This window comes from Callorhinchus milii, unplaced genomic scaffold (assembly GCF_018977255.1).
Source record: "Callorhinchus milii isolate IMCB2004 unplaced genomic scaffold, IMCB_Cmil_1.0 Scaffold4, whole genome shotgun sequence".
Taxonomy (NCBI): Eukaryota; Metazoa; Chordata; class Chondrichthyes; order Chimaeriformes; family Callorhinchidae; genus Callorhinchus; species Callorhinchus milii.
Window position 1 is genome coordinate 49,712,039 of NW_024704745.1, and position 14,400 is coordinate 49,726,438.

The 14,400-nt window shown below is 43.3% G+C and overlaps 1 protein-coding gene across 1 annotated transcript in view; it reads right to left on the reverse strand.

Moving 5' to 3' along the window:
- grik1a (glutamate receptor, ionotropic, kainate 1a) overlaps window positions 1–14,400 on the reverse strand; it is a 159,501-nt gene that overhangs the window by 65,278 nt on the left and 79,823 nt on the right. Inside the window, exon 6 of the mRNA XM_007901250.2 lies at window positions 7,564–7,737. Within this exon, the coding sequence (XP_007899441.1) occupies window positions 7,564–7,737 (174 nt within the window). The remainder of the gene's footprint in view (window positions 1–7,563; window positions 7,738–14,400) is intronic.

Sequence of the window (14,400 nt, forward strand, 5' to 3'; positions counted from 1 at the left end):
AGCAGGTCGCAGAGGTAGGAAGGAGCAAGGCTGTAGAGGACCTTGAAAGTGAGGATGAAGATATTGAATTCTATCAGCTGGGGGAAGGGGAGCCCGTGGAGCTGGACGAGGGTGGGGGTGAAGGGAGTCACGGAGCTTGTTGCGGGAGATTTTTAATTGATATAGTGCCTGATCACGTCAAGAGGATGTTTCAGAGAACTTTACAGGTTTTACTATAAAAAAGGGTTCTACAGTAACCCCTCCAAACAATAATAAAAAAAACAAAAAGTTTAAATAACATGTTAACAATTGCTCACAACTCTCTGTTGTTATTTTGCAGTTTTTCAGTGCTTGTATTTTTCAGACCTTTACTGTGTATTTCTTTTTAAAGACAATGTTGGACTTGAGAATTCTGCTGGAAACAAACTCTGCATCTTTTAATGAGCCTTTTTTTATTTTGATGCCTCAGGTCAAATGATCTGCTGATACCACTGCCTGTGTCTCATGCATGGGAAATAGTGGGGATACTCCACTATCCCCACATACTAGTAGGGATAGTGGAGTATCCCAGTGCCTATGGAGCATTCACCAGCACAAATCAGTGCCTTCAGGAGAGGAGGTGGGAAAAAGGGAGAGATGGTGAAAGGAGCCTGCAGAAATTAGCCTTGGGTGCTGATGCACACAGCTCCCGTTTGCGCAAGTGAGACCTACTGTATATTGTGTGGAGTAATATCATTGGCCAATATCCCATTTTATTATCTACATTTAATCATGAGATTTATTTCTTTAACCTATTGAAGATTTGAAGATGTTATAGATCTTATTATCAATGTCAATATTTTTGTATTTTTTGATTACACTGAAAAAGATTAGCTTACTACACATTACCATGGAGAGAATTCAATAGGAAGGGAATTTATTTTTATGAATGCATTTTAAAAAATATTTATAATGTTTCAAAGCTACTTTTGGATAGCCAAAAATAAAGATACTTTTTGACAGCTATTCGTCACCACACAAACATTCTGTAGCCAAGGGGATGGTGATATATCATGTGGGCTCCAATAGGAGGTGCATTACTAGGAAGGGGTGAGGGAGGGGGCATTTGACCAATTAGGCCACTCTGTTGTACCCCGTTTACACTACATACCTTGTGCAAGATTGGTTTCTTCACCCTGCGTACTTGTTTGATAAGGTCAGAGTTTGTTTTGTTTATATTACAGCCACAGCAGGGCAGCCCTGAATGGTGATAAGACTGCATGTGTGACCATCAAGAAGGAGAAGAAGAAAGAAAGAAGCTTTTGTTACGGGCAGGAACTCCATTATCAGGGTAATACGTAAGCTGCTGGGATACCAATGCTGGCTTCCCACCAACTAAATGTCTACATGAGGCAGATACTACTTACAAAAGTGCCATGAAAACAAGGGCAAAACATCTGTGGTTTATGTTAGATCTATTCCAATAGGTTTAACCGTGTCATCTCCTACCAGTGTATATTAACATCAGTTTTATATCAGCATAAAGGTAGAAATGTAAATGGATATGAGATACAGCATTGTAGCTGCTTTCCCCCACAGTTATTGCCTTTTTTACACTCTCTTGATATTGTTCCGTCCTCTATAGTTTGAGGTTTGCGATCCACCGCTTTCCTCCTGTAACAAAGGGAAGTTCCAAGGTTTCTGTTGCCATGACACCGACTGCACTGGTGCCAGTTTTCCATCATCACACACGATAAGAATGGTTAACTGCAATCCATGTACAGTATATTAGCCAAATCTTACATGGATGTCTGCGTTAGACTTCCTTTACCAATTCTGATGAACTTTGCAAAAAATTCATTATATCAATTCTTAGCATGAATATTTTCCTCTGCAACTTCAGGCTCCTTTATTGCAGTTTTTGAGACCGCAAATTACCACTCAATTCTCCTTTCTGTGCTCTTTTTAAAACACCTACCCAGTTCTTCACATAGAGCGACCAGAGATGGAGGCAACATTTTAATCGTGGTCCAAATGACACCCTATCTGGATTGACATTTCACATGACGCAACAGAAGCACTTTCTGAGATGGCCTCAGCAACCTGTCAATAATCATCCCACACGAAAACTTGGCGTTCTTCCTGACTGACGAAAGGGGAAGGATGCGACGTGTGACATGATAATTATTACCGGTGATAATTATCTATCTGTGCACTAACAGGAAATCTTTCATTAGGGTATGGAGAAAATTCAAATAGTTGTAAAGCAAAAACACGTTATGACAGAGTTACAGGGTTGGAATAAAAAAATGTCTTGACAGCAGGCTTAAGTCCACAAACCTGGTGCCGAATCCATTTTACAAAGGCTGGAGGGAACACTGCATTTTCTGTCCTTGTTATAATTATCAACAACAACAACAACAAGATTTCATTTATAGAGTGCCTTTCACGTCGGGAGGATGTTCCAAGGCGTTGGACAGTTGGGTCAGGACCCGAGCAGGGGGGAAATGGTCAGGGTGAGGGGAGGGAGGGGAGGGAGCGAGGAGGGGGTAGAGAGTTGAGAGGGGAGCTGAAGGCACGGTCAAAGAGAAAGGTCTTGAGACCGGCCTTGAAGGAGGAAAGGGAGGAGGCGGCGAAGGCACTGGGAGGTGGAGTTCCAGAGCCTAGGGGCTGAGAGGCTGAAGGTCCGGCCACCGATGGTAGGGTGGTTGGGGCGGGGGATGTGGAGCAGACCGGAGGGTACGGGCAGGTAAGTAGGGGGATAGAAGGTCGGAGAGGTTGGAGGGAGCAAGGCCGTGAATGGCCTTGTTGGTGAGGATGAGGATCTTGAATTCGATCCTCTGGGGGATGGGGAGCCAGTGGAGGCGAGTGAGGGTGGGAGTGATGTGGTCACGAAGCCTGGTGCGGGACAGTACACGAGCTTCAGAGTTCTGAATGACCTGCAGCTCGTGGAGGGAGGTGCCGGGAAGGCCGGCGAGGCCCATAGTCCAGCCTTGAGGTATCACTCCACTTAGCACATTTTTCTCCCAATGTTACAAGAGCTTGGGCCCAATAATCCCTAATAAAATTGCAGTTGTGATAACAGAATGAATGGACTGTGTCACTAAATATCTAATCAATTTAAGTAAAATTAAAGTAAGAGACTGGATACACAATTGATTTAAAAATACAGCAAACAAGGAGAAGACAAAGTAAGTAAGAATCTTTCAGGCTGGAAAGAGATTTTAATCAGAATTGCACTGAACTCTTGCAATTCTGTCCTGTAAAATTAGCTATTTTTAATATGCAGTGAGACTCGAACAATATTGTGTACAAGCGTATGGAAAGATAAATCTTCCACATTTGCAGATGCGATTCAATACAGAAAGAAAATGTGAAGTTGTGCACTTTGAAAGTAAGAATAGGGAAGAAGCAGTAAAATACACCTTAAATGGTAATATGTTATACGGAGCAGAGGAGCAAAGCGACCTTGGAATGCAGATAAAGGAGTCATTAAATGAGGCAGCCCAGGCAGATAAAGCCATAAAAAGTCAAATGGAATCCTTGGTTTTATATTCAGAGGCATGAAATATAAAAACAAGAAGCTAATGCTGAACTTGCAAAGCACCTTAGTTAGACCATAGATTCACTGGGATGTTACCAAGAAGAAGCGGTTTTGGTTATGAAATGTTTGGGTTTTTTTCTCTGGAGCTTAGAGTGTTAACAGCTGAAATCTTCTAGATTAGAAAGGCAAGGATAAAACAGCAATTGATTATTTCCAATGCTTGCTTAGTCAGTAATGGGAAGGCACACATTGAATTAAATGTGTGGTTGGACCCAGGTTTAGATTCTGCCCAGACTGATGGGATCTACCTCTCCCCTGCTTGTTGGTTGTGTAAAGTTCCAATGTAAAATTTACTGGGAATTCTGTTCAGAGAAGCCACGAGGTGTGACATCTGGTGTGGAAAATTGAAAATGTCAGTATGCAGAATATTGAGGTTCATACTGAGGAGAGTTTCATTTTGCATATAACTCATGTTATAATAAAATCAATATCCTTGCATTCGATATTACACCTTTTACAATGGGAAGATGTCTCAAAGTGCTTCATAGGATTTACTGTGAAGTGTAGTGACTGGGCACCTTTCAGGTGAAATCTTAAGCCGGACTTGAGGCTGCTTTGACGCTCACACTGGGTACTGAATTGAGATAATGTTCCATTTCCCACTGCTGCATCTCTCACCTTGATAAACACAAGATTCAGTATGAAGAAACAAAGGAAGCCCTCCCATGTCCAAACCTGATGAAATCTGTGGTGACAGACAGTAAGGCTCCTCAGGGACTGCAAATTCCAATATGACAGGGCTGAGAGTGAGTAATTTGAGCACTCTGTGACTAAAATAGCTCTTGTGTTTTTACACTCAGTGACCATTCTTGTTGCTTTTTCTTTACTGGACAATTACCATGTGGCCAGGCCAATAACTGACAATGCAGGTGGCTTAGCAACCGATTAAGCATCACACAAACCGGTTCTGTGTCCGCTGCAATATTTGTATTTCTGCCCACTTTCACTCCAAATGCACATTTTTCATTCCCACTGGCTGCCTTTCAGGTTTTAGTTCAGCTGCCTTATAAACTACAGCCTGTTGTTGCTGTGCCAGAGTCTGTAGTTCTGAGCATCCAGCCGTAGTTATTAATCTTGAGCAGTTGGACTAACTGCAAATGCCAGCAGTTTTTTAGAAAGTGCTCATTAGAGTGAGTGTTGACAATGCAGTCAGGCTAAACATCATAAACAGCAGCTGTGCCAGTGTCAGATAGTACCTAGTAGTGGCTTTGTCACCCCTAAATCGATGATCATATTAAACAGTATTCTGCTCTGACAGACCAAAAGCTTTCTGATTGTTGCTCCCCTAACTCTATATTGTTCAATGACTTGTCTGAGGATCAGTACTAATCTGTCCTAACTACACAGCAAGTCTGTACCAGAGAGCTCTTTAGATTGAATGATATGACAGGCTCATTTACTAATGGTCTACCCAATTATAAAAAAGAAACTGAGCCCGACCTTATGTCAGAGAGACACTGCCCTAAGTGATTACATGTAACCAATCATTCTCCAGATCCTCTGGTATCTTTTGGTGAAATAAAATTACTCTCTTTAACTTCACTCAACTTTCCCTCATCCTCATTTTTCTTTTTGCTATTTTTTGTGCAGTTATTTTTGTGTGATGTTTTATTCACATTTCCTGCAATAAGATGCACAATTCATTTATTGTGCTTTCAAGTCTTCCCTGACTGTCTTGTCTCTGTTACTTTATTGTCACTTGCTTGTTTGGTTTTGTATTATATTAATTAAGTGTGGCATGTGTGCAGCTTTAAGAGCCTTTCAAACACTGGATTCTATTCTCAAATCCCAGACTCCACTTCCACCCCCATTGTGCAGAGTTTCTGCTGCAAACCTGAGCTTCACGAGTTGCCCTGTATTCAAATATATACATACTGACAGGTTAATATGATTTGATATGACTTCCAGCGCATTGTAAAACCAAAGCTACTTCTTATTTTCAGAGGTGGCTGGGGTGGAATGGCTACTCACGGTGTTAGTGAATCAAGGACTGACCTACATCGCCCTCCCCCATCCCATCACAACATGGAAAAAACATTTTCAGAGATTTCAGTGGGATGACAGTCTCTTCTATTGTACTTTCAAGATAAACAAGATTGTAAGCTTCCTACCGCATCAATGTACCTTTTGTGATGTGGCCCACAACCAGCACCATCTGGCCAACTAGCTCCAGTGAGGCTATTAACCACAAACTGCTGTTCCCTCCAAGGCACCCGGACACAGCAATCACTCGAAAATGACGTACTGCTGTCTTACATGCACTGTTTGCTAATGCTAGTGAATATTTTATTTTGCACTTATTATTAAGAACAAGAAACTGCACAACTTATGCTATGCTAATATTAGTGCTTGGATCAGTTGACTTAGCGAATAGGGTGTGTTGACACCTTATTGTCTTTATTCTGGCACTTAAATGGATTTTCACCCATAATGAAGTACAGTCCGAGAGGAAAAGTATAGGAGCAAAATCTGCAATCTTTTAAGCATTCTTTGTCTTAATTTATGTTGGCAAAAAGGATCAGTTGAATTGAGCAGTTTTTTTGTTTTGCAAATTGTAGCCCCGAGAATGATGTTTTCTTGGCTTAATGTTTAATTTTTAGAGCAGAGATGACACTCCCATTCTCCTCTGCCAAAGGTTATGCTTTTACCAATCATCAGGCCTGAGCTCATGAGGAGTGTGCTACCACCTACATGTAATTCTTGCTAGTATCAAATAACACAGGGAATGTTTAAAAGAAATCACAAACTTTACCCTGTAGAGTGAAGCTCACTGTAGTTTTAATAAACATTTGCTCTGTTACTCCATTCTCAGCACTTACATTTCATCAGTGGTTTCTTAATTGATCAAACAAAACATCCACCAATTGTCTTTAAATGTTTAAGTGAATGTCTCAGAGACAAGTGGCACAAGAGCAGCCTTTATATTTTATTTAATTGGTCCTGAGTTTCCAAGATTCCCCCCTCTCCCCCTGAGAATATTTCACTTGTACAGTTGTATTTAGCAGGAGTATTTTGTTGCCATCTAACATGACTTGCTACAAAGAATCAAAGGCCTGAGAAGCAATATCAATGTCTATGCAGTGTGTTCACCAGCTACATCACAAAGAAGGCTTTTCAGTGTTGAGAGAAAGCAACTCTTAGGAGATCTTGTAGAGGTGTATATAATTTAAATGGGATTGAAAAAGTAAACCCAGAACAATACTTTGGGATGTACCACATCAGTAGAATTGGTTTAGAATTGCAAAGGACAATTTCAGGACAGACACCAGGAAGTGTTTCGGCACTCAGAGGGTGATTTATGACTGAAACAGGTTGCCAGGGTGGTTGAGGCCAGGGCACTGGATGCATTTAAAAAGCTGTTTGATGCTGTGATAGGAAGATAGGAGGTGGGTGGTCTGAAGTGATGAGATCAGATGGGCTGAAAGGCTTTCTTCATCCAAATCAATCTTGTGATCTCGTGAACATAGTATAGCATATTTAATATGATCATTTAGAAACTGAAATGGGTATTTGTCAGAATATAAATAATTTCCTGATGAAAAAACATTGGTTGGCAAACTAGGCATCCAACATCAGAGGCCTGACATTTCTCATTGCCTTAAATCGTAAGACTCTGCAGAAGCTTAGAAAATTCTTAAATGCAGTCTCTATTTTGAAACTGTTTTTTCATAGTTCTTTTTAAGAAATCAGAAAAAATGGCTTCTATATTAAAACTGAATGTAAGGATTTTCTAAAATGCACCATGTTGAATTTTGATGCAATGTTTTTAAGGCTAGGAACCATGAGAATTTCAGGCCTCTGAAATCTAGTAATCTACCATTTGGGCAGTATCTCTCTCCTACTTAACTCAAATATCCCAATTCACACTGATTTATACCTTAGGGTGAAAAATGGATCATTAATTTAAGCAGTTATCATTGTACTTTGTCCGAACATGACTTGCAAGCGATTGATTATCAGGAATCTGTGGATGTGGGACAGTATATCCAGAGAGTACTTACTGTCATCATTCCATCCAACAGTCCTGATTCAGGTTTGGGTGGTGCCTGCAGGCGTTCCATTGACCATTTATCAATGACAGATGCAATGTGTGGATTGTCAATGTTCAGGAGACGAAACCCTGTCATATTGACCCCACTATACCGATAGGGCTCCAGGTTCAGTGCAAACAGATCCTAGCAGGCAGAAAGCAAAAGGAGAGAAATTTCAATCAACACCACATAAGTAATAGCATAAAAACTATTGTACGTTTTCAGCTGAGATAGCTGAAAAATAGCTTTGGGATTGCAACTCTTTCCATTTTTAAAAAATCAGATTTTTGAGCAAATCTTGAAATTTCGGTTACAAACTAAAAATTTGAAAGTGGAGGAAGTTGTGAACATCTTTGCAAACGTTGCAAGTTAGAACTCACTAATCAGTACTTACAATGAGATTCTATATCACTGAAAATATCCTTTTTCCTTTTTTTTCTGGGTGAAGTAGTGTTGGATTGAGGTCAGTTGTGGGGAATGGAACATTTTCCATGTTCTTGTACTTAGCACTCACATCTCAGAGGCAGTCAGCATTAAATACAGACTAAAGCTCCCTCGACACCACCACTAAGTGTGCTTTATGGAAGCATCTTTAGTTGTACCAGTGTGATTATGCCCACTTTGCACAGTAACCATCCTCAGAGCCTTGTAGACTGTGGCTGTCAATTTTGTGACAGATTATGAGCAATTTATGAGCAATTGTGAACTGTGGACTCACACTGGGGTGAAGCTAACCTGAACTCATTTCACTTAGCAATCTTGCTACTGCCAAAAAGGGCTGGCTTAAAATCCAAGTTCCAGAAATAAAAGGAAGTACTTCAACACTCTGTGACTTACAATCTATTTTTTATACTGCAGAGAGCACCAAAATTCAGTTTGTGGGCATTTTAATAGTTAAGAACTCCACAGAACTGCAAAAACATTCAGTAATTTACATAAAATCCTACAACATTTTTCTTTTTTAGCAGAGATGTTGTTGTGATCTTCAAAAAGTTAACCATACATCAATTGCACTGGTGTCAACCTTCACCAGCGACTGCCAAAAGCTAAAGAAACAACAAGCAGTGATATGACAAGAAGAATGAAAAACACGAGGTATGTTTTAATTTTCATATATTCTGAAAGGACTGCAGGTTAGTTATTATTTTCAGGGAGGTTTGGTTGACCTTCCAGCCGATTTATTGTTGGGCCTGAGTTGATGATCAGAAGGGTATCAGTATATCAGCCTAATAGGTTTACGAGCAGAATCTGTAATATATCATCACCACATAGCAGTGTGCACACTGGGGCTACAGCATAACTGCATTTTGTGTAGTATCTAATACAAAGCACCAGTAAGTTAATGGTATTTTAAGGGAAACTAACAAAGCAAAGACATCTCAAACTTCCAAATGCAGTATTCTTATAGGAGGGCCATTAATTTCATTTTGTTGAAAATGAACTGACAAACATCGAATACAAACTAGTTTGTAACTGATGGTTTACAGCATTACCAACAGAAAATGCATGGCAGATATTTGTGGGACCCAATATTGAACATAGGCTTGTGTGTGCCTTGCAATAGATACATCAGGGCTAGTAAGGAACTGTTTTGTCTGCGGAGCCCCAGGTGGATCATTGCGTGCAAATGCTGTGAATTCTACAAGCCAGGGCAGTGAGGAGATCATTCCAGCTGAAGTCACTGGTGTTTTTGTCTCAGCAGCTGGGCGTCTGACACTTGCGAAAAACAATCACCATCCTTAAAAGTATCCAAAGTAAACTGAGGTTTCCATGTATCCCACATACACATGGAAATCCCAGAGATAGATTGTTGGAATGGAATGTGCACTCTGTCCCTGGAGGGACACATCCTGCTTACATAATTCTGGAAAGTATTAAGCGCAGGTTGGCAAGAGCCAAGGCTTGGGGATCCCAGAGTGTGCGTTGGGGTACTGCTGGAGTCTAACCAACTAAACCTACATAGCTTGTCATTGATATTGTTGTCTGGCAAGCTTTCCCACTGCTTGATCAGCTAGGACCACCATAACTATTAGGGCTTTGGCTTACAGGGTTAACAGGAGCTGAGTGGTATGATTCCCTGCCCCAGTGACTGGTCTGCCCTTCCAGGTCCTGCTGATGAGCCAGGTTGGCTGTGCTGTCATCAGCAGTGCCTTGGTGTCTGGTACAGGAGTGAGGAAAATGAAGAGAATAATTTGTTGTGGTTTGTCGTCTTTATTAATTCAGGAGACAGTATTCATCACTGATATGTGGGTACATGTGAGAGACAGAGAGACAAACAGTTATAAGAGAAGACAAAATTCTGTCTCAGGGCCTACTTGTTAAATAATGTAATATTTATTGCAACAACAAAAATAACTTGCATTTATATAGAGCCCCTCACGCAGTATAGCTTTCCAGAGTTCTTGACAGTGACAGAGCACAATGCCTAACCGGGGGTAGGGAGAGGTGACCGTAGGCACAGTTGAAGAGGAAGGTCTTCATGCAAGACTTGAACATGAGGAAGGAAGGGGCAAGGCAGAGAGATAGAGGAAGAGTGTTCCAGAGTTTGGGGGAATAGTGGCGTAAATACAGTCTGAGGCAGGCAATGTGCCGAAAGTGGAGGAAGGCAGTTCTGGTTAGGGACCGGATATGGGGAAGGAAGGACAGCTGTCTAGGTTGCGCACTGGTTCGGTAAGTCTGAGGGATAGGCCTGGGAGGTTGAGGAGGTCAGAACCGCAGGATAGAAGACATTGATAGGAGCCAATGGAGTCCTGTAGCTCAGTAGTTAGAGCACTCGCTTTGCAAGTGAGAGACCTGAGTTCAATTCCAGGCAGGGCGAAACCTTGGGCAAGTTTCCTTACTCCACACGCCTAATAATAATCCCTCCAAAACCAAAAACAATAATAAATTGGTCATTTTCAATCTACGACTGTTTGTGGGACATTGCTGTGCGCAATTGGCTGCCGCGTTCGCCCACAAATATACAGTCAATTCACTTTACAGTGTGTTCTGTAAAGCGCTTTGGGACGTCCTCCCGACGTGAAAAGCGCTATATCAAATGCAAGGATTATTATTATTATAATGAGTATGGCTTCCGTCTTGTCAACATTTAGTTGTAAGTTTTCACTCATCCAGACCCTGATGTCCACCAGATAACTTGAGAGAACATCATTGGACCTGGAGTCACAGCTGGAGGAGAAGAATTAGAGCTGTGTGTCATCCGCATACATGTGGAAGTTTCCGGATGACATCGCCAAGAAGGAGGATATAGATGAGGAAGAGAAGGGGGCCAAGGATGGAGCTCTGAGGTATGACACAGGTGACTGGGAAAGGAGGCAGAGGGAGCTCTGGTCACAGAGAGAGAGAGAGGTCATTTGTCACCTTGGCAAGCACCACCTCTGTGCTGTGGGCAGGGTGAAAACCAGACAGGAGGGGGTCGAGGAGGGAGTGGAGGCAGAGGTGTGAGCAAAGCTGGTTAGCAACAACATGTTCCAGAGCTTTGGCAGGAAGAGCAGGTTGCAAATGAGACAGTCATTTGTGAGGTTGGAGGGGACAAGAATGGTCTTTTTTGAGAAGGGGATGACAACGGTTTTAAGGGGGAACAGGAACAGAACTTGAGGAGAGCGACTGGTTGACTGTGTCAGCCAGCAGCAGGGAGAGGAGGGGGGGTTGGGGGACCAGCAACTGGAGGGAGTCTAGACAGCAGGTGGTGGGCTTCATCTGGGAGATGGTGGTTGAGTGTGAGGTGGAAGTAATCGGGGCAGAGGAGTGACAGACGGGAGAGTGGTAGGAGCCGTGGTGGAAGAAGGGGGTGGTGAAGATGGTCTGGGTGTAGAAGGGGACATAGGGGAGGAGGATGCAGCCAAGCAGGTATTTTCAACTTTTGACACGAAGACGTCTAGGACCTCTTCGACTTGGCATTTGAAGTGAGGACAGAGGCAATTTAGGGGGGTGCACAGAGGAGATGATGGATGGTGGAGAACAGTGCTTTTTGCTCCAAAATCGTTTTGGGGTGCGAGAGGAAGAGGCAGTAGTTGCAGAGATCCTCGAGCCAGAGTTGGTGGTAAATTGTGAGGCCGGATTTGTGCCATCTGTGCTCGAGCATCCGGATTTTAGTTTTGAGGGAGTGGAGGTGACTGTTATACCAGGGGAAAGGGTAGATTTGGAGACAGACCTGGATTTCAGGGGGGCAAGGGAGTTGAGGGTTACAGAGAGGCCATCATCTCACAGCTTGACCATTGCTTCTGGATCTCTGTGAGTGGAAGTCCAGAGGGAGAAGAGATCTAAGGAAGAGGTACTCGGTGGAAGCTATTTCCAAGGTTGTAAAAAGATGGTGGAGGGCTTGGAAGAGGGGAGGCAGATGTGGGAGGAGATGAGGAAATGGCCTTGTCAGTGATGGGCAGATCGGAGATGACAAGGCCGTGAGTGATAACAAGGTCGAGGGGATGGTCATGGTTGTGGGTCGGGGAGTTTTTGTGGAGGGTAAGGTTTAATAATAATAATCCTTGCATTTGATATAGTGCTTTTCACATCTTCTAGATGTCTCAAAGCAACAACAACAACAACAACAAGATTCCATTTATAAAGCGCCTTTCACGTCAGGAGGACGTCCCAAGGCGCTGCACAGTTGGGTCATGACCCGAGCTGGGGGGAAATGGTCAGGGTGAGGGAAGGGAGGGAGCAAGGAGGGGGAAATGGTCAGGGTGAGGGGAGGGAAGGGAGGGAGCGAGGAGGGGGAAGAGAGTCGAGAGGGGAGCTGAAGGCACGGTCAAAGAGAAAGGTTTTGAGACCGGCCTTGAAGGAGGAAAGGGAGGAAGCGGCGAAGGCACTGGGGGATGGAGTTCCAGAGCCTGGGGGCTGAGAGGCTGAAGGCCCGACCACCGATGGTAGGGCGGTTGGGGCGGGGGACGTGGAGCAGACCAGAGCCAGAGGAACGGAGGGTACGGGCAGGTAGGTAGGGGGATAGTAGGTTGGAGAGGTAGGAGGGAGCAAGGCCGTGAATGGCCTTGTAGGTGAGGATGAGGATCTTGAATTCGATCCTCTGGGGGATGGGAAGCCAGTGGAGGCGAGCGAGGGTGGGAGTGATGTGGTCCCGAAGCCTGGTGCGGGACAGTACACGAGCTGCAGAGTTCTGAATGACCTGCAGCTTGTGGAGGGAGGTGGCGGGAAGGCCGGCGAGGAGAGAGTTCCCATAGTCCAGCCTTGAGGTGACAAAGGCGTGGACCAGAGTTTCAGCAGCGTGAGGGGTGAGGTAGTGCCGTAGTCAAAGCAGTTCACAGAATATACTGTAAAGTGAATTGACTATATTTGTGGGCGAAATGCGGCAGCCAATTGCGCACAGCAGTTTAGTGTGGAGGAGGGATGTGAAGTCAGAGAAGATAGGGTGAGGGGAGTTCAGGTGAAGGTTGAAATCACCGATTATGATAAGGAATTCAGTGCAGAGGCCAGAGGGATGGGAGGAGGGGGGAGATGTCAGGGATGAAAGAACCAAGCGTTTTGAGAGGACAATAAATGATGAGGGTTTTGAAGGAGAGGAAGGGATGGTACCGGGTTAAGTGTTCAAAAGAGGGGAAGGAGCTGGAGGAATATGGGGATAGAGTGAGGGAAGTTTGGGAGATGAGGGCCACCTTGCCGCAAAGTTGGTTGGGGCTGGGGGATGTAGTGAAAGATGTAGGCGGGAGTGGGGAAGCTTAGAGATTGAGGGATCAGTGTTGGGGTATCCCTAATACTGTCTCTGCCCACATTTATGCTTATGAGAAGGTAATAATTATTGGTGTGCAAGAGAGAGAGAGAGATTATGGAGAGAGAGAGAGAATTGAGTGGGATCAGAATTCTGTCTCTTGAACTACCAGTCCAGTAGAGAGGATATTGATTATCAATGTGTAAGCAAAAGGGAGAGAGTTAGTTGAACGCTCAGAGGGAGAGTTTATCTCTGTTCCCACTACAGAGAGGTTAGCTGTGTAAATCTCTTCAGCATTTTATATTGCAAGAACAGTCTCATGAAAAACACCTCTGAAATGAGTTCATCAGAATTATAATAGAATATTGTCTCTGAGGTAATAAATCAAAGCTGGGCTCCTTCATTTCTAAAGTCTGGCTCAAATAAAAAATGAGTCAGTTATATACTCATCACAAAGGAAGTGACATCAATAGTACTCCTTGTGCATAATATGCACATATAGCGTGCAGGAAGCAATGTCAGTGGCGATCTGATGGCGCGGAAGTAGCCTTTTTTATAACTTACTTATAGGATTTTGGGAGGTCCTCCTGATGTGAAAGGCACTAAATAAATGCAATTTGTTGTTATGATCTAACCTCTGAACTATTGGACCCAGAGGACCACATTATAATAAGATTCCCTTGTACTTCCTGGGGTCTGTCCTGTAAAAGACCTTTACAATCCTGAACATGTCTCGACAAACAAGCTGTGCTGATAATGGAAGAAGCATTCCAATTTGTTTAGCATTGCAGTTCTGATGAGGACATAGCTGAAATATTAACCTGCCTTTCTCTTTCAGATGATGATTCACCTGATGCAGATTTCCAGCATGTTTAGTTCTTAACCCAGATTTCCCAAGGGAAAGATTTTTCCATGCTCTGTTTGGCAGCCTTCCTGGTTCTACCCTCCAGAGCCTTTGGTAAAATTCCACAGCCTAAGTTCTCCCCATCTTACAGGGCAGGACGAATAGATTGGAGGTAATATTATAACTGAGCACACTTATTACCATAATAAATGGAATTTAAAATTCTACAATTTCTGAGTTGAAAACGTGCAGCACCAGTCAGCACCCAACCAACAAGAATCTCCTTAGACCCACTGAGACTTGC